Source organism: Falco peregrinus, chromosome 7, assembly GCF_023634155.1.
Source record: "Falco peregrinus isolate bFalPer1 chromosome 7, bFalPer1.pri, whole genome shotgun sequence".
NCBI lineage: Eukaryota > Metazoa > Chordata > Aves > Falconiformes > Falconidae > Falco > Falco peregrinus.
The window spans coordinates 29,938,040-29,961,122 of record NC_073727.1 but is presented as its reverse complement, the minus strand read 5'-3'; the positions used below and the strand labels follow the sequence as shown (position 1 = coordinate 29,961,122).

General features: G+C 41.9%; 2 protein-coding genes and 1 long non-coding RNA gene across 6 annotated transcripts in view; 2 read left to right on the top strand and 1 right to left on the bottom strand.

Moving 5' to 3' along the window:
* Positions 1-8,378, top strand: part of GOPC (golgi associated PDZ and coiled-coil motif containing) — a 28,019-nt gene extending 19,641 nt beyond the window's left edge. For all 3 annotated transcript variants that reach the window (XM_013294973.3, XM_055810133.1, XM_055810134.1), the window contains 6 exons: positions 213-388; positions 651-816; positions 2,091-2,186; positions 2,973-3,137; positions 3,819-3,999; positions 4,528-8,378. In XM_013294973.3, the coding sequence (XP_013150427.2) occupies positions 213-388; positions 651-816; positions 2,091-2,186; positions 2,973-3,137; positions 3,819-3,999; positions 4,528-4,646 (903 nt within the window). In that variant the 3' untranslated portion in view covers positions 4,647-8,378. The remainder of the gene's footprint in view (positions 1-212; positions 389-650; positions 817-2,090; positions 2,187-2,972; positions 3,138-3,818; positions 4,000-4,527) is intronic.
* Positions 8,379-17,811: 9,433 nt separating this feature from the next.
* LOC114010675 (uncharacterized) lies at positions 17,812-21,292 on the top strand. The gene is made up of 2 exons (XR_003552255.2): positions 17,812-18,827; positions 19,759-21,292. It is a non-coding gene; the product is annotated as an uncharacterized LOC114010675 (long non-coding RNA).
* The window catches only part of DCBLD1 (discoidin, CUB and LCCL domain containing 1), a 49,612-nt gene continuing 46,252 nt past the window's right edge, over positions 19,724-23,083 (bottom strand). For both annotated transcript variants that reach the window (XM_055810846.1, XM_055810844.1), the window contains exon 15: positions 19,724-22,068. In XM_055810846.1, coding sequence (XP_055666821.1) covers positions 21,551-22,068 — 518 coding nt within the window. In that variant the 3' untranslated portion in view covers positions 19,724-21,550. The remainder of the gene's footprint in view (positions 22,069-23,083) is intronic.

Genomic DNA, 23,083 nt, shown 5'->3' with positions numbered 1-23,083 from the left:
GACCTCACCTCCCCAGAGGGGAATATGCAAACCACTAGCTGCAGTGCCAGTGTCCCTGCTTTCATTTTTTTTCCTGCATGCATGTCTTGCGTGCAGAAGAGTAATTTCAGATTGTGTGTGCAGAAACAGTAAGTACTGTTTCACCATTAACTTTGATAAAAGCTTTTCAACAATTTTTTGTCTTTTTTTTTTTTTTTTTCTTTTTGTTAAAGGAGAGAGAACTTGAAGCTAACAAGAAGGAAAAAGTGAAAGAAGCTCAGCTGGAAGCTGAGGTGAAATTGCTGAGGAAGGAAAATGAAGCACTTCGTAGACACATAGCTGTGCTTCAGGCTGAGGTTTATGGAGCAAGATTGGCAGCCAAGTATTTAGATAAGGAGCTGGCAGGAAGGTATGTGAAGTCAACCCGTGTCTCATAGCATGAGAAGTTTTTTGTTGCTGTTTTTTTCCTTTGCAAGCAGGTCCAAAGTTAAGACTAAGTAGGTAAAGTCTCACATTTGCAGTTAATTGAATAAAAGGAAGAAACAAAAATCCTCACAGTTCTTGCACTAGTTACTGTGTGACTACATGCTGTAGCCGATGAAATGCGTAAGTTGTACAGTGCATTTTTTCAGTTGTAATGCAGCATGTTGTTTTACTCTGTCATTATGTAGGGTCCAGCAGATTCAGTTACTGGGCCGAGATATGAAAGGACCTGCTCATGACAAGCTCTGGAATCAGCTTGAAGCAGAAATACACCTTCACCGTCACAAAACTGTTATTAGAGCTTGTCGAGGTCGGAATGATCTAAAACGACCAATGCAAGCACCACCAGGACATGTAAGTGGAAGAGATGAGCCACTCTTCCATAATTTCCAGCATTTGTGGAAAACAGAAGTTACTTTTTTGCTTTTGTGATTGTTTTTACTTCAATATTGTGTTCTTTCAAATGTCACTTATAGATTTGTTTTGTATGCTGAAGGACAGACAGTTCCATGCTGAATAACATGTCCCCATAAACGATCATGAAAGATGATACAATTCCTTTGACTTGCCTAGGGAGCACTCAGTCCTTCTGAAAACTGAGCCTCTGCTATTTGTGTGTATAAATATGAATTTAACAGCAGAATTTTATTACCTATGTATCAAAATGTGGAGCTAACTAGTTTACAAAAAACAAGAGTAACAACAGTTTAGGATTAGATGGAGCTGAAATTAATTTTTTTAAAAAAATACTTAAAGACCAGATAAACTGACACACTGTGAAATAATTGATTTTTTTTTTTTTTCCCTCTAAAAGGTATTTTTTAAAATAAAACCTTTAAAAGGCATTTTGCTTTGGGTAGCCTTGGTAGAACTCGCCCAGCTTGGCACATGACCTGTTAAATCATGCCAGTGTTCAGTGCATAAACCCAAACGTTTTTAAGGAAGTGCTTTACTTTGATCTGTTCTAAATACCTTAGCTGGTCAGGTGGATCTTAACTGATTATGATGCTAATTGCGTATAAAATATCAGTGGACAAATATGTGTATGTGTGATTTTAAGGGTATGCATAATGGCAAAAATGGCTTAACAAAAGCAAAATAAATACCTTGATTTATTTAAGTCTCTCTTTTTAGTTTTGAGTAGAACGGCTTTTGGTGTGTTTTATTCTTATTATAATAAATTTATTTGCTTATTTATAATAATTTATTACAAATAAGCAACCTCTTCCTTGTGACTGTATTACATCCTCTATCATTTGATTAGTTTTAAATTGCCATTTACATCATAAAACTTTTGAGCACTTGTCAGCATTTCTTCATGTAGTCCCTTTATATTTTTAGTACTTGGCTAATTTCCTTCTTTTGAAGTTACGTTCTGTGTTGCACATCACTCGGCACTGACGTAATTGAAGTAATTATCAGGTGTGCATAGGGAGGAATCTTTTCTGATTTCATACCCTGTCTGTAAAGTGGCACTGAAGTTTGCCCTGCCTGGAGCTAGTCAAAAACTCTGTTGCTGATATTCTGCCTGTATATCATTTAAAAAAAAAAAAAAAACAAACACGCAAAATGCATCGCTTTTTGGTTCACACATTTATTTTTGTTATGTCTGGTTTTTATCAAACTAGGATCCTGATGCCTTAAAGAAGAGCCAAGGTGTTGGTCCAATCAGAAAAGTTTTGCTAGTTAAAGAAGATCATGAAGGACTAGGAATTTCAATCACAGTAAATACTTGCATTTATTTTCAATGACACAAAAGAAGCAATTTAAATTTGTGTTTGTACTTCTATAAAATCTGTAGATCGGCATATGTATTTTTATGAATATCTGAAAAAAAGCATACACAAATCCATAGCTATGGTCATAGAACTTGAAGACTCACTTTGATAGATTAGGAAACAGAACTGGTACTTCATGTAAAAGTTAAGATTTCAGCTTACTTTTAGGATATAGACACTTTGGCAGATTAGCCAGTGGTGAATTTCAAGTGTGGTAAGTCTGTAGAAGGACAGAAGCAATCTGAGAACAAACTTCCAAAGCTTAGCTATTGTGATTTTAGCTTTTTTTGAAAGCATTGGTATTGTCATCTCACACCTAACAAAAGCTGTATTAACTTTTTAGATCAAATTCTTAAAATTATGACTTACACTTTTATTCTAAATATGAATATTGTTTCTTGCAAGTCAATATGTTGCTTTATATGCTTTTTTAATGAGGTTTTGATGTTGTCTCATCATATGTGTGATATTACACTTTTGGTGTTCTTCGAGATTGTGTCCTTTGACTGAGTATATATTTGAAATTTGTCCGTTCTTTTGTGGGGCAAGAACTAAGGGAAACATCTCATGTGTTGTTCTTAAACATTCTTTTTGTCTGAAGCATGCTTTCTAATTTTCTGTAATAAAAGTTGAAATAAGCATTTCAAGAGCAACTACCAGAATGTAGATTTTATGCCAATGGACATCTTGGTTAATAAAAAACTGCTTTTTTTTTTTTTTTTTTTTAAATAGGGTGGGAAGGAGCATGGTGTTCCAATACTGATCTCTGAAATCCATCCTGGACAACCTGCTGATCGATGTGGAGGTCTGCATGTTGGTGACGCTATTCTGGCAGTAAATGGAGTTAATCTAAGAGATGCCAAGCATAAGGAAGCTGTAACTATTCTTTCCCAACAGGTCAGTTGGGACCTGTTACCTGTAGGCACATTTATAGTGCTTCCTGTATTGTGCCTATTAAATTTTAATGTTTGCACATTAGTGTTAAGCACAACGGTATGCTAAGCTACAGTGATTCCTGAAGCTGTATGACCTTACACTTAATCCTCTTATGTCTTGCAATTTAAGGAGAAAAATGCTGGGTCTGTACTAGTTCAGTTAAACCCATGTATTGGCAATGATTCTCCAGTAAGGCTGATGGAAATCAGCTCATTATATTGCCCCACAGAAATAATTGTTTAGTGACATACATTTTATTCTTTTATGACTGAACAGCTCCAGCCAAACAATGTTTCTCATGTACTTTGTGGTCTAGAATCTTCTTCCTGCCTTGCACTTCCCTTTTTCAGGCAGTTAACAGGTGCACTTAGTTTATCAGAAACCTTACTCCTGAGAAGTCACTGTTTGAAATGTATTGGCACTTAACTAAAATTCAGGTAGCTTTAGCAAATCTTAGCTGTAGAGCTGTACTTCTTTAGTCAGTAAAAACTCAGTTCAGACACATATCCAGAATATTCAACATAACTGTAAATGTGTTTACAACAGTAAAATGTTTCTGTTGTAGTAACCAAATTCATCTTGGTCATCCTATTGTGCAGCTGTGCAGTAGTAAGTAAATTTGTGATTTTTGTTGCATTTTAGAGAGGCGAGATTGAATTTGAAGTAGTGTATGTTGCTCCAGAAGTTGATTCGGATGATGAAAATGTAGAATATGAGGATGAGAGTGGACACCGTTATCGTTTATATCTTGATGAACTGGAAGATGGTGCAAATTCAAGTTCTAATAGGAAAGATACAAATGTGGATGTCAAACCCTCACAAGGTAAACCTTCTAAAATGTGTTGTGCGCAGTTTAATTCTGAAGTCTCAATATGCAACCTATTAATGGAAAACACTGTTTTTATAGTCATTGCACAATTAATCTACTGTTATTTCAATTAACCTACTAGTAGGCGGTCAGCTCTTCTGTTTGGTCCCTCACTTACTGCCCTGGTTTAGTTAGATACAACTGAATTAACTGAATTAATTTGTGGGGTGGTTTTTGTGATCACTTTTCACAGAGGTTAAAATTCAAATTTGTTCTTATCTTTCCCTGACTCCGGTCTAGGAGTAGTTATTTCCCCTTAACACTTCATGATGTTGGCTTGAAATAACATCTTTTAGATCAGAGAGCTGGAGAAACAGTTCCTGTTTTCCTGTTGTACTCTGTTCTGCTAAAAAAAGTATTAGCTCTTATTTCTTATTTTAGTAGTCATTTCAGCACTCTGTCCAGGTTCTGAAATAAGGCTCACTGATCTTCCTTCCCAAGATTGCTTCTCTCCCTTAAATAAAATCTCTTTTTAACTTGCAGTGTTTGATAAGAAACCAAGTATTGATGGACATGAAAATGGAGACCTGGGGAATTCAGTTGAAGCTCCGTTAGAAGACACTGCACCCAAATTAGCCCGTTCTGCTGAGTCTTTATCCTAAAAACAAAGAAACAAAAAAATCAACTGGACAGACTCCATCTTTGGGAACAATTGATAATCAATATTGACTGCTCCAAGTTGCATATACTAGTGTAGGTTGTAAAAGGATGATTAAATGTCAAAAAGAACTGTATTACTGTTGCCTGGAAAAAAGGCAGTTACCTCAGGGCTTCATTGTGAGCAATTCTAAATGTGGAAAACTGTCTTTTGCGTGACACACAGTAGATACCTAACACATGGCATGTGAAATGAATTTTCTTTTAATAACAAGCACCAAAGCATGGGATTTCTGAAAAGGATAACCTCAATACATTCAATTTTTAATCTCATTGATGTCCCCAGGGAAGCAGAATAAGATGTAGCCAGCTTCATCTTGACCCTGTGATGTTTTAAAGGGACAACTGATCTTTTTTGTTTGTGAAACAAGCTTTAACTCTACAAGGATGAGGGGGGAGAATTGTACCATTGCATCCATGAGGTTTGTACTTAGGATTTTTGAACTGTAACTTTTAAAAGAAAGGATTTTTTTTTTCTCAGAATATAAAAACCAGAGCTTTTATTTGAGCAAAGACTGTCAAAACCCAAATGGGACAGTGAAGGATCCTTCAGCCCATGATCGTTTTATGAGTGAGATTTTTGGCAATGTTGTTTTAATGAATTCACTGCGAATTGTTCCATTTGAAACTTGCTCCAAAAGTATTTAAACAGAATATTATGGGTTTTTAAATGCAAAATTATTTGGAAAAATACTCACAATTTTGTGTGCCCTTTGGTATTTTTTTTTCTGAGCATCATCGGTTTACTGTTCATTCTTGAATGGATACGGTTACTACAGATGCAGAGTGGTTTGAGTTGGTCGTCATTAGCTTGACGTTACGAAATGCTGTGTGCTTTTGATGGGTACTGAACATACTTATTTCACATTAAAATAATCTTTAAAGAAAGTTGAGCGCACAGTACTTTACAGGAGGTGCTCAGAATCATACAGTGTCTGGCCCTATCTCTGTTACGTTATGGCAGTTGTATTAACCTTTAATTGTCTTACTGTTGGAACAAAATGTTACTCCTTTTGTAAGAGCAGTGTATCTTAAAATAGCTTTTAATTGGTGTACATCTAAAGGCCCACGGCATGACTGCAAATGGGAATGCTGAGGATGGTTTCTTGGCCAGTTTCTCACACTCTTGTTTGTAGATCTTCTGGTGAAGTGCAGCAGTCTCCACGTGCAAGCTCTACATTGTAATTGCATTTATTATTTCAGTGTGCCATGCCAGCTTTCCTATTCACTGCTCTGCAGGCGGTTGAATTGTCATGTGAAAAGATAGGATTTTGTACACTGAGAGAGGAACTAATGTGAAAAGACATCTTTGCAAGTGTTACTGTGTAGGATGTACATACATAAGAAAAAAACCTCAAAGGCCTTTAGAGTAACATCAACTAATGTTTTAAATTGTGATGTAGAACACAGTTACTTGTCTCTTGTAGGAGCACTATATATATATGTTTATAGAGAAAGCCTAAAAATGTATATATTTTATTCAAAGATTTTGCTATTTATAAATCCCTTAACTTCGCTATTTACGTGATCATTTTATGTGTGTGTGCACGCACGCATGAGTTCCACTTACTCAGTGGAATAACATTGTTTAGTTCATTTTTTATAATAGCCTTTATCATACAGCATACTGTTGAAGGTTTTTAAAATAGTCAAAGCTGTACAGTTTTCACCACACAGAAACTAGTATTTAAAAATAAAACTGTGTGAAGAAGAAACAGGTCCCCAGGCATATTTCTTTTTCTGAAGCTTCAGAAGCTTGAGGACACATTGGCGGTGTGTTAGCAGATAAATCCGCTGCCATAACTTTGTATCCAGATTTGTGTTTTTTCCCACAGTTACTCCAGCAGTGTACTCTCAAACTGTCCATGGCCTGGAACACTCGTTGTCCTCTGTCAGAAAGGATAGTTCAAAGCCAAGTAGTAATCATGTCTTTAAAATCACTGCTGTATGAAACCTTGCTGCAGTTCTAAGAAATGAGACTTGTCCAACTAGTCTAGTAGCTTTTTTAAAAGGCATTAAATTTGCCTGTACAGTTTCCCTTTATTTGAGGGAAAGATGAAATTTTTAATTTATTCATTATTCTTTACTTCTTGGCACACCTTATTTTCCACTTAATGCCCTTGATCAGTTGTAGCCTGAAGTGGGAGAATGTTTCTAGAGCTAGGTCCCTAACATTCCTATTCCACCAGTTTCTCATGCTGTGCTCTATTCTTCATCTTCTGGAAGCTGCTGGATCCTTTCTCTGCTCTTACCTTGTCTATTTTTAACCTGTATAGGAGATCAACAGAAGAAACAGTTGCTGGAGAAAATGACTAGGAGTAGACAAATCAGGTAGCAGTAAATGATCACCAGATCTTCTTCCCAGCCGTTTTTATAGTCTTTGTTTAGAAAGCCTTTGAATGGGCGTATTTTGCTCAGATACTGCAGTCTGTCTCCATATACTCCATACTTCCTACCAGCTGATTTAACATACTGGTTTATTGTAGTCATACTGAGATGCTTAGAGATTAACACTTTTTTAATCAAAGTTTTGCGAGTTTGAATTTCCAGATTCATTAGACAAGTGTGTATTTTCCCCTTTGTCAGTAACTGGAAGACTCAGTCCTGCTGATTCCCAGAGGTTGAATGAATTAGACTTGGAAGAATTTCTGAGGAAAGTCAGTGTTCAGGCTTCATTTTTGTTTGGTTTTTTTTAAGTGTAAAACAGTTTACTTGTGTGTGTGTATATATATTTTTACTGTAAATAAATAAAATAATATTCTAAAGAATTTTTGCATTTTTTTTAGTAGATCATTCCTTGCCTATGACAAAAATTCTTCAGTGAGACAATTGTATTTTAAGACGAAGGTGGACTGTTTGTTGGCACCTGGGACCAATGTTAATTAAAAGCATGTAAGTTAAGGAGAGTGCTTTATGGCAATAAATTTAACTCTGATCAAAGGCTGTATGTAGTATTTCCTTTGTAGAAGTGTATTTTCAGCAGTGAAGAGGATTTGTAGCCATCTCAATATAAGTTAATCCACAATTGTATCAAACAAAGTTCAAGTATTTATTGTATCTGTCCAAACATTATTACATCATGGATTACTGTCATTTTGGTAGCAGGTAGAACATTTTGCAAGAAATGTATACACCTAGTTAAGCTGAATATGATATATTTTTATTAGCCTGTAAATAAATATACTCTTCTGCATTGCAGTGATTTCTGCACCTAATTCAGACTGGTATGTAATTTTCTTCTGTTTTTATTTACAAATACAGACATCTAACCCTGTGTGTGATCTTTTTCTGTTAAGCATCTGGACGACACCCAGCCAAAAAGCCAATATGAGGAAAACCAAAGAATGCTGTCTTGGCCAGCAGTAGTTAATAACTATCTTTTTTTTAAAATGTAATTTGCTATAGGACGTGTCTCAAATTTCATTGAGATGCATTTTCTGCTGAATCTTTTTCAATTTAAAAAAATACATATTTGCAGTGTCTGATTGTATAATACCATAAATCTTCCAAAGCTTCTGGCTGAGAAGAGCTATAAAGACCCAGACCTGTGAAAGGATTAAGTCATTTGGGTAAAATTGTGAAAGCTGCCTTTTTTCCTTTTGTTTGTTCGTTTTACACGCATTAGGAATAATAAGTTATAATTTTTAGTCCTGATACTAAAGTCTTTTCAGATTAAGTGTCTGTTTTGTGTTTTAAATTGTATTTCTTAAAAAAATAATCTCTCGCCTATGCTGGAGTCATTGCCTTGCCTTAGAGCATCGAGTTCATCTGAACGAACAGCGCTCAAATGCAGGGTAATGGTGTGGTGACTGTGGTGGCGGTGTATTTGCGGCAGTGCTTCAGGATTTACTGAGTGTTAAATAGAGAGTAGGAGACTCTGAGGGTAGGGACTGTCTGGATAGACAAGGCTGAGTCATGTTGAGTTAAAAGATGTATAATACACAATTGGTAAGGGCTAACACTGCAAGGACTTATTTTTTTGGCTCTAAAATTTTCACAAGCGTTTAGGTACAGGTGACTTCAGCAGGTGGAAGGAGGAGGGAAAGGAGAGAAGACTTACACTTACTTGAGCTGTCACAAAACAAGCAGAGGATTAGAGCCAGCTATGAAGATGAAAACAGATGAAAAGAGGAGAAAAAAATAATTTTATGTCACATGAGCTCAAGGAAGATCATTCAAAATTTCTTTGTGTCCCCGTGTCTGACTGAAGGACCTCCGGGGCTGCTCCCAGTGACCATGGTCACTGTGAATAGTCCTCTGCATTTTTTCTCAGAGATCCACACATGACAGAAAAGAAGAGGAATGCATCCTGGTTTAGGATGTAAGGAGTCCATTTTTGCTGGTCAAGTCCTCAGTTTAACGACCTGAAAGAGAATTGCCTAAATTATTTCAAGCTTGCCTTTTCTCCAGAGTGTGTCTTTTTCGATGCAACTTGATTTCCAGTTCTTCAGAAGTTTCACAGTTGGAAGGGAACCCAAGAACTGAGAAGTGGCAAACACACTGTCTTTGAAAGAAAAATACTCGATTTCTTTGTTTTTTTTCTTTTCTCAACAAGGCAGTTGTTGCTTCTCATGCTTCGGAGTAGCTTTACCTTACCTGTAACTCTGCCATGGATGTACTTCGGTATCTGCTCCTGATGCCCACATATGTGCAGGGCACAAACAGGGCTTCTAAGCCAAATGATTGAATAAGGCCAAGTGATATTTTTCAAGATTTTTGACTTTTTAGGGGAAAATGGAAGTCATGTGGGTAAATTTTCCACACACTTTAGAGGTGTTTAATTCAACCAGCTGTCAAAAGTATTTGGTGTCTCTTTGCCAGCCTTCTGTTTAGTGTGCCAAGACTTGTTTCTCCCAGCTGTACCAAGGGAAAGCTTCAGAGCTGCCAGCATTGTGAAGGCTCTGCGGGAGGATGCTCTTCCAGTCCCCCTGTGAGAGGTACGTTAGAAGTGCATTGATTCCTAAAAAAGAATCCAGAGAAAGTGGTTAACATTGTGCTGTTTTTTCTTTGTAATGTTCTACTGGAGTAACGATCACTCATGAATTTTTGGGCACTCTGTATTTCTTCAAATCTCCTTTTTGAAATGCAAAAGCCCTGCTCCTCTGTACTGTAGCCTGAGCCATCTCCCTTCATCAGTTTCCCTCCATCTATGGCTTTCCCTCCATCCATCTATGGCTTTCCCTCCATCCATCTATGGCTTTCCCTCCATCCATCTATGGCTTCCCCTCCATCCATCTATGGCTTCCCCTCCATCCATCTATGGCTTCCCCTCCATCCATCTATGGCTTCCCCTCCATCCATCTATGGCTTCCCCTCCATCCATCTATGGCTTCCCCTCCATCCATCTATGGCTTCCCCTCCATCCATCTATGGCTTCCCCTCCATCCATCTATGGCTTCCCCTCCATCCATCTATGGCTTCCCCTCCATCCATCTATGGCTTCCCCTCCATCCATCTATGGCTTCCCCTCCATCCATCTATGGCTTCCCCTCCATCCATCTATGGCTTCCCCTCCATCCATCTATGGCTTCCCCTCCATCCATCTATGGCTTCCCCTCCATCCATCTATGGCTTCCCCTCCATCCATCTATGGCTTCCCCTCCATCCATCTATGGCTTCCCCTCCATCCATCTATGGCTTCCCCTCCATCCATCTATGGCTTCCCCTCCATCCATCTATGGCTTCCCCTCCATCCATCTATGGCTTCCCCTCCATCCATCTATGGCTTCCCCTCCATCCATCTATGGCTTCCCCTCCATCCATCTATGGCTTCCCCTCCATCCATCTATGGCTTCCCCTCCATCCATCTATGGCTTCCCCTCCATCCATCTATGGCTTCCCCTCCATCCATCTATGGCTTCCCCTCCATCCATCTATGGCTTCCCCTCCATCCATCTATGGCTTCCCCTCCATCCATCTATGGCTTCCCCTCCATCCATCTATGGCTTCCCCTCCATCCATCTATGGCTTCCCCTCCATCCATCTATGGCTTCCCCTCCATCCATCTATGGCTTCCCCTCCATCCATCTATGGCTTCCCCTCCATCCATCTATGGCTTCCCCTCCATCCATCTATGGCTTCCCCTCCATCCATCTATGGCTTCCCCTCCATCCATCTATGGCTTCCCCTCCATCCATCTATGGCTTCCCCTCCATCCATCTATGGCTTCCCCTCCATCCATCTATGGCTTCCCCTCCATCCATCTATGGCTTCCCCTCCATCCATCTATGGCTTCCCCTCCATCCATCTATGGCTTCCCCTCCATCCATCTATGGCTTCCCCTCCATCCATCTATGGCTTCCCCTCCATCCATCTATGGCTTCCCCTCCATCCATCTATGGCTTCCCCTCCATCCATCTATGGCTTCCCCTCCATCCATCTATGGCTTCCCCTCCATCCATCTATGGCTTCCCCTCCATCCATCTATGGCTTCCCCTCCATCCATCTATGGCTTCCCCTCCATCCATCTATGGCTTCCCCTCCATCCATCTATGGCTTCCCCTCCATCCATCTATGGCTTCCCCTCCATCCATCTGTGGCTTCCCCTCCATCCATCTGTGGCTTCCCCTCCATCCATCTGTGGCTTCCCCTCCATCCATCTGTGGCTTCCCCTCCATCCATCTGTGGCTTCCCCTCCATCCATCTGTGGCTTCCCCTCCATCCATCTGTGGCTTCCCCTCCATCCATCTGTGGCTTCCCCTCCATCCATCTGTGGCTTCCCCTCCATCCATCTGTGGCTTCCCCTCCATCCATCTGTGGCTTCCCCTCCATCCATCTATGGCTTCCCCTCCATCCATCTATGGCTTCCCCTCCATCCATCTATGGCTTCCCCTCCATCCATCTATGGCTTCCCCTCCATCCATCTATGGCTTCCCCTCCATCCATCTATGGCTTCCCCTCCATCCATCTATGGCTTCCCCTCCATCCATCTATGGCTTCCCCTCCATCCATCTATGGCTTCCCCTCCATCCATCTATGGCTTCCCCTCCATCCATCTATGGCTTCCCCTCCATCCATCTATGGCTTCCCCTCCATCCATCTATGGCTTCCCCTCCATCCATCTATGGCTTCCCCTCCATCCATCTATGGCTTCCCCTCCATCCATCTATGGCTTCCCCTCCATCCATCTATGGCTTCCCCTCCATCCATCTATGGCTTCCCCTCCATCCATCTATGGCTTCCCCTCCATCCATCTATGGCTTCCCCTCCATCCATCTATGGCTTCCCCTCCATCCATCTATGGCTTCCCCTCCATCAGTTGTGGGGCTGTTGGATCTCTGCTGCCTGGTTTTCAATGCCTGGGTCTCAAACAGGAGGTTAGGAAAACACAAAAATGGGCAAAGTCAAAAGTACAGGCATTCACAGACATGTTTTGATTGCCCGAAGTCAGGGGTGCTTGGGAGACATCTGGTAACTTTTCTGTTAAATTGCAAGTCATCAAATTGTTAACAAGTGTATCTATAAATCTCTATGAATCCTGTTGATTAAATCTTAATTTTCCTATTAACTGTATAAATATTTACACAAATACTAATTTTGCAAAACGGAATAACCCAGATTGGCATGAAAATATTTTTTCTAATGTTATTTTACTTGCTGTTGTCCAAGTATTTATGTTTGTTGTAATTTTTTTTTTTTAGGGGAACAGAAGCATTAACAGTCTCGCTGCTCACGTATTCAGTCCACTGGGCTTACATTGCTGGAAAGTTCTTTGCCCTGAACGCTTTTCCTTCTGACAAGAAACGGAGTGTTCCTCTTCACGCACTGCTGGAACAACCTGTAGTGAGTTTGCTGCGTGGACCCTTCCTCAGCTAAAGGCAGGGGAAGAAGGCTGCTCCTCTTACGGAGAGCCTTTGGGTTATGTCCATAAAGGCACCAGTTCCTCTTGGTTTAATTTATAATTTGCATGGTGGTTTGTGGTTCTGTGGGAAACAATTCCCAACGGGTGCTATGACTGAAACCCTACAATGGGTACGCACCTCAGCTTCGGGCTTGGAACTGAGGAACTGACTTTCTGGGATAAATGAGGATTTCTTTTATGGCTGTCAAGTGAGTGTTACTGCATGGTTTCCTATTTATTTGACCTCCCTGTTTGCGTGCCAGTTCAGGTGTTGTGCTAATCTATGGCAGACGTGGGGAGTTGTGAGACAATTCAGGGAGCTAGCAGAATTTTTTCAGATCTATTGTGTTCCTAAAGTGGTTATTTTAAATTCAGGTTGCATATTACTAACTTTGAAACGGATTTTATTTTAAAACACGGCACTTCTATGTACTAAGATTGCTGCATCTTGGTAAGTGTGGTAGTCTTGAGTGATCTGGTTAAACAGGCAAGGGTGCTTTGGGCTATCTCATTTGTATGCTATTTTCAACACCGAAACTTGTCTATTATTTAGTAATTGAAATCTGTGATCAGAATCCTGGTTTTGGTGCTAAGTGTTTGTATTTAGTGCCAAAAGGGGGCAGCAGCCTCCTTCAAATCTTCAGCATTAGCGCCACTCGGAGAAAGAGAACCTATATTGTTTTGTAGGTTGGTTGTTGGTTTGGGGTGTTGTGGTTTTGTTGGTTTTTTTTTTTTTTTAATTTAAAAAATAGAAAGATTTTATTTGTCAGAACAATTTCTAGTTCACATGCAGTTTTAAGATAACAAATATCCAGTCTGGTTTGCATCCCGTAGCAGGTACAGTTGCAGGTGACGTTTGTTGAGAGTAGAAAATGTCCTCTCTTTCAGTGTAGAATATGTGCAAGCACACATAAACATACACAGAGCCACAATTTCATACAGCTCTCGATTCATTACTTATTAAAAAATACTTAAATATCCCCATCAATTACTTAACAAATGAGTGCTTTACTCTCTTACAAGCTCACAGCCAAGCAGTGAAATTTTTTCTCTCTGTGAGTGGGTTAAATCTTCCCAAAGGCAGGCACCAAATGCACTGATAAAACATGAAACGAGCTATCAGGCAGGTTTATAAACACTCCTGCCTGCACTTTGCCAGTGCCCTTCAGTCATGATATGCAACCAGCCTTGTGGCATTCCTGGGATCTTTGCTGGAACAGAGGGTGCCCATGTCGTGTCAAACTGTGGCAAGAAGTGCAAAAAAACGGAGGTGATGATTAGGTTTTCCTCTAGTCTAGTTTCAGACAGAAGCTTCTCAGCTGGAGGAAAGAGGACCGTCAGTTCACATTGACCCATCATCATCTTTTCTCTGCTGCTGTTGGTTTCCACTGACCACCCAATGGTAGTGCCGTCTCCAGACCTTGCTTGTTGTCGTTAGCCAGGTGATGAGTGATTTTCTCAGTGAAATGTTCTGTACCTCAGATATTTATGTCCTCTATGCTGATCCTTGTACAGTGACATGAGTGTACTATACGTGGGGGTGGATGGAGTGTGACTTCATCTGCAAAAAGTTACCCATATAAATGAAATACTTATCCTAAAGAGGTATTTTATGAATGCCATCTGCCAGGCATTTGTAAGATAGTAGACAAGTTATTGCAGCATTGTTACCAAAACTGTGGCTTGCTCTGTGCTGGGGATTGTCAAAAAAGACTTGTGCTGCTTTTCATAATAAGGCGCTGAAAGCACGTGGCTATCTGTGGAAGAGAAGTTGCATGAGCCGTCCACAACCTTCCCATGTATAACTCCGGTATTTCCATATAATGGGCATGCTTTATCCAGGTCACCTTATTCAAATTTTATAAAACTGTCTGTCAGAACAGATGGTGTCACTTAAGGATAAAAAGCTTAGCCATAGATGTGAAGAAAAGCTGCCTCTTCAAGTGAGGTCTGCTAGCTCATCTTAGTCTTTATGACCCCTGTCTTCCCTCAGTGCATGACAGAGGACTTCTCGCAGGTTTGCCATAGGCGTTTTCAGAGCCCTTTACATTTTTGGTTGCTCTTGATTTGTTGCTACAGCTCCGGACAAGTGGCAGAATATCTGCCTAAGTTGGCCCATCTGTGAAATGGCTGCCTGGGCCACAAAAATTAAGATGTATAAAATAGGTTTGTAAAGGCTGAAGTTTCTAGTGCATGCTCAAGGTGTGAAATCGCTCAGACCAGAGGCTGGGTGCTGGCTACTATAACTTACTGTCTTTCTGTGGTCTTTTCCTCCCTTCTTTTATGGCCAGCATCACCATCATCTCTGCTATCTGCCACTTCTCCTGGAGGAGGACTTCCGATAAGCTCTCTGTTGTGGGTCAGGCTTCAACTAGTGCTGTATATTTCTGTATTGTTTGTATTAAATTGTTCTTGGTGTTTCTTTTAAGCCTCAAATTTTGGCATTATTTTTTTGCCTACCTTCTAGTAGGCAACATATGTGTGCTTTTAAAGTCTGTTATTGTTTGTCTTATCTGAGTTGGCTTGGAGAATGTCACAGGTTTTGAATCATTTCTCACTCCTTTTAGTAGCTCATCTCACACTCAGGAGGAAATGCTGGGTATTCAGGGCTACTGTTCCTCTTCAGGTGAGCAGATAATGCAGATCGTGAAGGGAGATTTTCCAGTAAGGTCTGTTAAAAATTCCCTGTCTGGTCAAAATTATGGATTCCTGAGGACAGTTCAGGGTGGTTATTCAGGACACAAAAGCCTTAGTAACAGTACTATGTCATGTATGGTGGCTTATATTTTTTGCTATGCTCAAAAATGTTGTGCTTTTACTTAATCAGGTTGTCTCCTCTCTGGATTTCTCTTTTTAATACCTGTGACTGTATAAAAATAAATGGGACTATAATCTCTTGGATGTCCCATTGCAGCTCAGTAGCTCTGTTGCAAGTGTCTGAACAAATAGTAAATAAACTTAGCCCAGGACAAGAGGTCACTGAATAACCTCTGCCTACTGTGCATGGCAAATGTTTTTCAGGACTTACAGATGCATAATAGAGGCCCAGCCTGAACAAATACAGTGAAGTCTGAGTCAAAAAGTCTCCAGATTCTCATGTCTAGACTATACAATGAAATAGCACAGAAAGTCAGATGCTAGGCGCTCTCCTTATCATGGATAACAGGAGGTTTTCCCCAACTCAGGATGTCTTCCCTCTTGCCTTTATCTAGTTTTAGAAATGCTTTATCTGACGCCTTCTCATGTGTCCTTCATGGATGGTAGGATTGTACCGGGGTGGGGGTGGGGGTGGGGGGGTGTGGGGGGGTGTTCGGTAAAAGAGGCCCTCAGGAGAGGTTTCTATTTTAAGTTTGAAAGTGATTGTGCTTAAATGGCACCTTCCCTTCAAATAAGCATGTTCCTTGAAACTTCTTCTGTCTTCAATAATTCATAGACATTGCTGCTGCTGCTTCTTCATCATGTTGTTGGTCTTGTTAACCCCACACAGCTATGGCAGGGTAATTTTCAGTATAGTGTCAACAACACTGACGAGTTTCAAATGAAACGATAAATTCTGCTTTCATTTACCCCATGCTGTCTGTTGCAGCGGAGGTTGGAGTTCAGTGCAAGCTTACATCATAGGTGACATTGGAAAGAAAAGGGCAGTATAGAATTTTTATTATGGAAAATAATAAGGAAAAAAGGACTGCAACAACATAACCTTGGCATTCCTTGGGTCCGGACTGATTACAGGCTAGGGGAGCCCTTAAGACACCCACTCGCTGAGCAAACCTAACCTGGTTTTGGAGAGAGGGTGACCAGAAGCATACTGATGGATTTCTACGAGGTTACTTTTCAGTGAGTGCCCGGCCCCCAGGACTGCTGTGAGACCACTGACTCCTTTCTTAGATGTCACAGAACTCTGTTCATTTTTGTGCTTTTTGTTACTTGCCATCCTGGGCTGAATTAGAATGCCCTGGAGAAAAATTACCTGCTTGCCTTCCCTTTGGCAAAAGCCAAGGCACAGACAAATAATTGCACTTCATTTAGTTTTTATTAACTACCTCAGTGGTGAATTTATATGCATATTTTTGAAGGTGTTGCTGAAATGCAACACTACTGTTTCAAGGTCAGAGGATGTCAGTGTAACTTAGTGTAAACAGTAGTTTGTTATGGCAATAGTGCTTCCTGGCTATGGCTTTTAGAACCCTCAGAAATAGCGAGTGAGTCCTCATATCAGATGACTGCCACCTGTATTACGTGGATACAAAACAGGGGCTTCCTTGGGATGTCACAACAGAGCTGACTTGGAGGTTTCCCTTAATGCTTCTCTCGTTCAGCAGTGGGTGTGGGTCAGAGGTGTGGGCTCTGCCCCTTGGTGATACTGGTCAGCTGCTTTGCTCTGTGGTGCAGAAGCAGGTTAGATCTCCCAAGCCCTGAAAGGCCTCTGGTGCCTTCTGCAATTTTCTGCACGGCCACAAGATCATTTTCCTCCAGTGCAATGGAATGGAGTCCTGGAGCAGCTCAGCTTCTGGAAATGTGTCCAGAGAGTCTCGATGATGGAGCTGCACTGGGGAGGGTGCAGCGATCCTTGCCGTGTGTCTGCATGGGATAGGAGTCTCCAGCACCATGGGGGAAAAAAATCATGCATGTTTTAGTGATAGTGATCCACCAAACAGGTAAGCACAGTTAGGTATCTGTCCCCGTAACAGGACCTACAGCCTGACATTCCCCTCCTGTGTAGGGAATATTTTGTGCCTCAGACAGGGACCCACTAAAATCTGCCCATGATGTGGAGAACTGCCAAATGGCAGGCAGTGGGAGAAATCTGAAGGAAGTCTTCCTGGGTTTTAGCCGTGCCAGTAATGCAGACAAGCCATGGGATTCACAGTCTACTTCCCATAGCTGGAATCCAACCTCATGGATGTTTTTTTTTTTAATGACGAAGCAGGGACCCCTCATTTAAAAACCCTCAGGTGCTAGAGACACAGCCATAACAGCTAAGCTAACGTGGCAGCGGTCACAATACCCATCGGATGCAGGGGATGCAGGTTGGCCCTGCTGCTTTTCCTGCCTTCCCCCATCTATGCAGAGACCGCCGCAGCCAGCGGGCTACAGAGATGATTGAACCCATCCTGTGGATGGTGTCTGGAGAGGGAGGTGGGGCCAAGTGCCTGATCCAGAGAAAGACGGTAAAAGAGAGCAGGGGATGCTATGAGTGAGTGAGTCGACATCTGTTGAGATGGGGAAATCTGGGGAAATCCTAATTCCAGTCTGCAAGTCAAGGGCTAATTTTAATCCGTTGCCTGTTGGGTGGAAAGATTCTGGTAGGTACTAAGGTAGGGCTTAATATCTGATGTTAAAACTCTAGCAACTAAAAGAAACAGGGAAATACTTTTCAGGATTACACTTGACAGGGAAAAAAAAAAGCTATTATATTGAGTGTTGGAAAGCACTTGACAGAAGAAATAAGAATTTGCTATTTATTTCCCAGTCTGAGGAGGTGAAAGCAAAGAACGTTTGTATTTTTGCTGTGGTGTTTAGGGAACTTTTTTTGTAGCTGGGTTTTGTAGGTTTGTGTGTTTGCTGTTTTGTTTTGTGCTTTTTTAAAAATATAAGGCACTGTCTGGAAATACATGCTAAGCTGTCACTTTTTAGATGTCACAGGCTTTTCAGATGTAGGTAGTGTACATCACCTTTTACACTTTCTTACCTCAAGAGCTGACTCCCTTGGCCAAAGACACGCGCAGTTACAGTGTGTGACCCTGTTCCTGGCAAAGGCTTGCAGTCAAATGCAGCAGGGACAGGCAGGCCCTTACTGCTACGACCAGTTAATATTTAACCGTCCTGTGAACTCTGGCTTAGCTTTACTGTTCCACTTTACTGGGAGTGCCTGTTCTGGAAAGAAGTTTGATACAGAAATGCTATTGAAAGTCCCCATTGACAGTTCAGAGCCTGTTCTCATCCAACTTCTAGAGACACTGGAGAGACCCAGGCTAACACAGCACCTTCAAACATGTGAATGTCTCAAAATGGTGCACACTTTAACCTTCGCTGTGCAAGGAAGATTTTTTAAAATCTGTGATGTCTGATAAGGCTGCCTGTGTTATACCTGCAGCTGGTTGTGACGGTGAGAACAGGCTGATGTAGACAAGCTGGAGTTTGGTGTACCAGTATGCGAGAAGCCATTCAGAGGATGAGCGTGAGGATAAGCACTGCCATTGGGGAGGTTCAAGCAGTCCCCTTTCCTTCCTACACCAGGATTTAGTATCCCCACCACCACCACCAGGACAGAAGGACTACACAGGTAGGAAGTTCCCTGGCATATCTGCCGCTGGGGTCACTAAAAACTTCCCATTTCCCAGGCTGAGGTGGAGAAGCCCAAGGCTTTTTGTGTTAACTGCCCTCAGCACTTGCTCAGATGTGAACTATGAAGCACCACAGCTGTGACCCTGAGCTGTGAGCAACGGAGCTGTGGTGCTGCCTCTGTCCCTGTCAGCACCAAGACACAGGGAGGATGGAGATGCTTGGAGGTTTATTTTAACCCATCTTTTAGCAGTTTTGCAGGTTTTTTGTTGGGGGGTGGTGATGAAGGCAAGGTGCAAACTGAGACCCAACTTTTCATTGGGCTAAACCAGCTGTCTTAAGATGGGTTTGAACGGCAGCAGAAATGGGCACATGCTACCAGGAACCCTTTGACACTTGTAGCAAGCTGCAGACGTGCAAAGCACGAGGTGGGGGCATGCAAAAAATTTATTATAATACAAGTAATGTCACCTGCTGCCTTGTCCCGTTGCACTGCTGCATTATTTAGGTGGGGAGTAGCCCTGATTACTGAACACTGCTTGTTTGTAAAGTGGTAAGTCAAGCTAATTAGCTGTGTGGGTGGAGTATTGGTTTCAGGCTCATCAGGAGGGCATCCTCATCCTTTCCTCAATTATATGCATCCAGCAGCAGGGTTGTTTACAGATGTTTGTTCGTGGGTGCTTCTTCTCTAGAGCTTATGGACAGAAAAGCAGGACTAAATGGGGCACTGAGAGAATCTTTCTTTAGCCTGTCACACTGGGCCGGCAAACTGCAGCAGTACAACCGGCACTTCTGCAGGGCGTGAGGAACGTTTCTTTCTCACCCTGCAGGATATGTGATGAGAGTGGGCGTGCAGCGATAATCAAGTCACTGAGTTAAGCAGCAGGCCTGTGTGACTGATTTACAAATACCAGTGTTCTTTATTTACACAGACATGTAAACAACAGAAGGTAAACAACACCACCCAGCTCGGTCTAACAAACAGGCTGCTGCTGTTTCACTTCAGGACCTGAGGTGTTTCAGACATTTCACAGAACCTGTATTGACAGCAAACACAGGAAGGCTACAAGGTTACCTTGACTCTCCTTTGCATGGGAATTGCATGCGCAGTGTGGCAGCGTGAGGGAATGGCACCGCTTGAGGTTGCAAAACAAGCATATGCGAAGAGCCCGCTAAAAGCCTGCCTTAAGGTTGGGTATCACTGGAGTTAGCAGTATTTGTGAGTAGTATCACTGCAGCACGTCTGGACTCTGACAGCACTTTCCAAACAGACCACAAATCTTTGTTGCATCCTTTGCAAATTATCCCCAGTTCACAGGCAAGGAAAAGGAGGGCCTTCGGATAGCTTCCCAGAGCTCAGGTTTTACTGGTCTCATTTCCCAACCCTGTGCTTTAAATATAGCACCATTCTTCCTTCTCAGAAGCATATCACTTCTCAGCATTCTAGGATAAGCTTTCAAATTCAAAGTGACTCTTCAAGTACTGCAAGTAGAAGGGCAGCGGACAGTCCCAGTTGCTACCAGAAGCTGTTTCACTTCAATGACACCTCTGCTGAAAGAGGAGCCAGCTACTGTGCGATACATTGCACCCATCCCTACGCTTCTTCAAGTTTGTCCAAAAACAGAAGTAAGGGTAACATTAGCTGCAAAAGAAAAACTATTTGAAAATAACTGTGCTGATCTGCTGTCTCGCAAATTTAACTGCAACAGTAAGCCACACGGTGTTTTACTTAGTTGAAATATTTCAAATAGAAATGTTACACTAAATGTGTATACCAGAAAAATACCTAGTGGAAAAATGAAGAATTCAGGAAATTTGCTGCTTTATGCCAAGGAACAAATTTCCTTATAGTTTAGCAGCAAAAGCATCAGCTAGAGCTTGAATGGGATTTAATTCTCAGCCGTAAATTCACATTTTGGTTTCACACACACTCCCTGAAAAAAACCCAAACCACCAGATTGGCAGGTGTTGGGCTCATGGTTTGGTTTTTGTTTTTTTTCTACTGCAGGGTGATCACCATGGCTTGAACTCAAAACTGGTTTCAGCCTTTCTACCTGTTTCTAACATGAACAGCAAGTTTGACAGGCTCAGCTCGTATGCTAGATCAAATTGAAGCTTTTAAGAATTGCTGCTAAAAAAGCAGCTGGGAAAAGGTGGGTTTTGAGCATGGTATTTAAATGCTCAGCTGCCTTCTCTTGTGCACATTGTTTGTTTCAAATAGTTTTACTTCTTCTACCCTCCCAGTGAGAACTACAGTGATGCCCTATCTTCAGTTATCATAGGAAAGGAGATGAATCACCACAAACATAAGATACAACATTTACAGCTGCCAGTACAACAGCAGGTAAAATAAAGAGGGAGGAGGCCTGTTTTTCTTAAATAGGCATTTCTGCAATCCTTTTGATCCCCCAGGAGAAAAGGAAACTTAAGAAATTCTCCTTAAATAAAAGCTATGTACAAATTGCACACGTTGCAAATAGAGCACTGAGATCAGTTACAGAAAATAAGATGTACAGTCTTCATTGATAACATCTCTCTTGCTATAAACAGTGATAAACAGCATATGCTTTCTTCAGATGTCAGAACCCAGCAAGACTGCAATATTATGTACACAGGGCTTGTTTGCCTTCTGCCTCCCGCAGCAGAGTCCCTCCAAACTCTGTTTTCACTTCAGAAAGCTGTGCAGTGACGTTCCGGCGCACCGCATCGCTCCTGCTCGGCACATCACAAGAGAGCTGTCATTGCTGTCTGGCTTATGGGCTTTAGGCAGTCTCTGGGCGTTGAGTAACCCTCACTTCCGAGGGCACTGGGCTGAGGTTTCTGGTAGTCCATGCTGTAGCTCACAGAGGTCAGAACACCGTTAACTTTGGGTTTGTCATAGTTTATGACACTCTGGGGTGTCTGATAGTCTCCGTTCCTGCTGTCGGTCTTACAGGAACTAGAGAAGCTGCCGGCAGAAAGGGAGTGTTTCTGAGATGAGACAACAGGTACATTGTAGCCGTTCTCAGAGGAGAAATTATTTTCTCTTGCTATGTGCCGCTCTATGATGGGGGTGGCGTATTCGGGCTCTTGGCTGGCCAGGGGCAGAGCATATTCGTGCCGGTTAGCTCTGTGTGGACAGTGATAGTGATTTTCAAACTCTGAACTCCCCCTTCTTCCCTCATCTTTGGCGTCCATGGGCCGAAAAGTAGATCCTTTCCGTGTTACCGTCCCAGTCCCAATCATGAGAGGCTGCTGATAATCTAAAAGGAAGCATGAACTGCTCAGAGTAAGGCACAGATCGGTGATTAAGTATATAACACTTATGCATAGATAGGTATTTTACATTGAAAAATGACTCTGCTATTGTATCAAACATGGTTATCAGGAATGTGAGATAGCCTTTCCCCAACGCTGGTCCTGTTGCAGAATGTGGCAAAAGATCTTCCACCAAGGAGCTCCAATCTGCCATCCCTTTTCCTACTCCCTGCCTGCCTTTCCCCACCTACCCATCCAAATAAATCAACATCATTTCTGGAGTGTACTCCAAAGCCCTGAAAAAAAGAGAGAAGTCAACAAAATATTAGCAACAAACCAGACAAAGGACATTGCATGAAGATCCACAAACAAGCTGTTCTCCAAAACAAGTGTTCTGCTTTAGGAATAATTAAAATGCCCGCAGGATTCTTAAACGAGCCTGACCAAGTGCCGGCTTTATTTAAAAGGCATCTCACAGTAAATGACTGACAAGAAGGAAGAAGTTAGGTGGAACGGCAGCCAAGAAAGTCAAGGGAAGTGTGAAAGGCGCTAAGCCAGCTCAGCACTGCTGCAGGCGCACAAAAAGGGATCAACTGTGGGAGGAGAAGCAGCACCAGCGCTGCTGGAGGGACGGGGCAGTCACCCCAGTCAAGGGGGGACAGCAGGGATAGAGCTGGGGATGGGCAAAGGGCCAGGGCAGGAACATGGAGAAAATGTGGCCTCAAGAAGCCCATGTTTGCACCTCTAGTCGAGGCAGATGCCAGGCTGCCGTGTAAGCAAATCTGGACTAAAAGGGTTTTAAAAAAATCCAGTAAAACTATTATGCGAAAATTCAGTGTTCTTAACTTTCTCGCTTTGGTGCTAGTGACAATCTCTTACGGATACATACAGTGGCCTGAACAGCTCTAGTAAATGACACTGCTAAAGTATCATGTTTTGACGCAGGCGTGAAGAAGTTAGCTCAGTTTCTTTTCTGGCATCGTGGTTCATCTGACATGAGCGTCGGATTCTATTCCATAT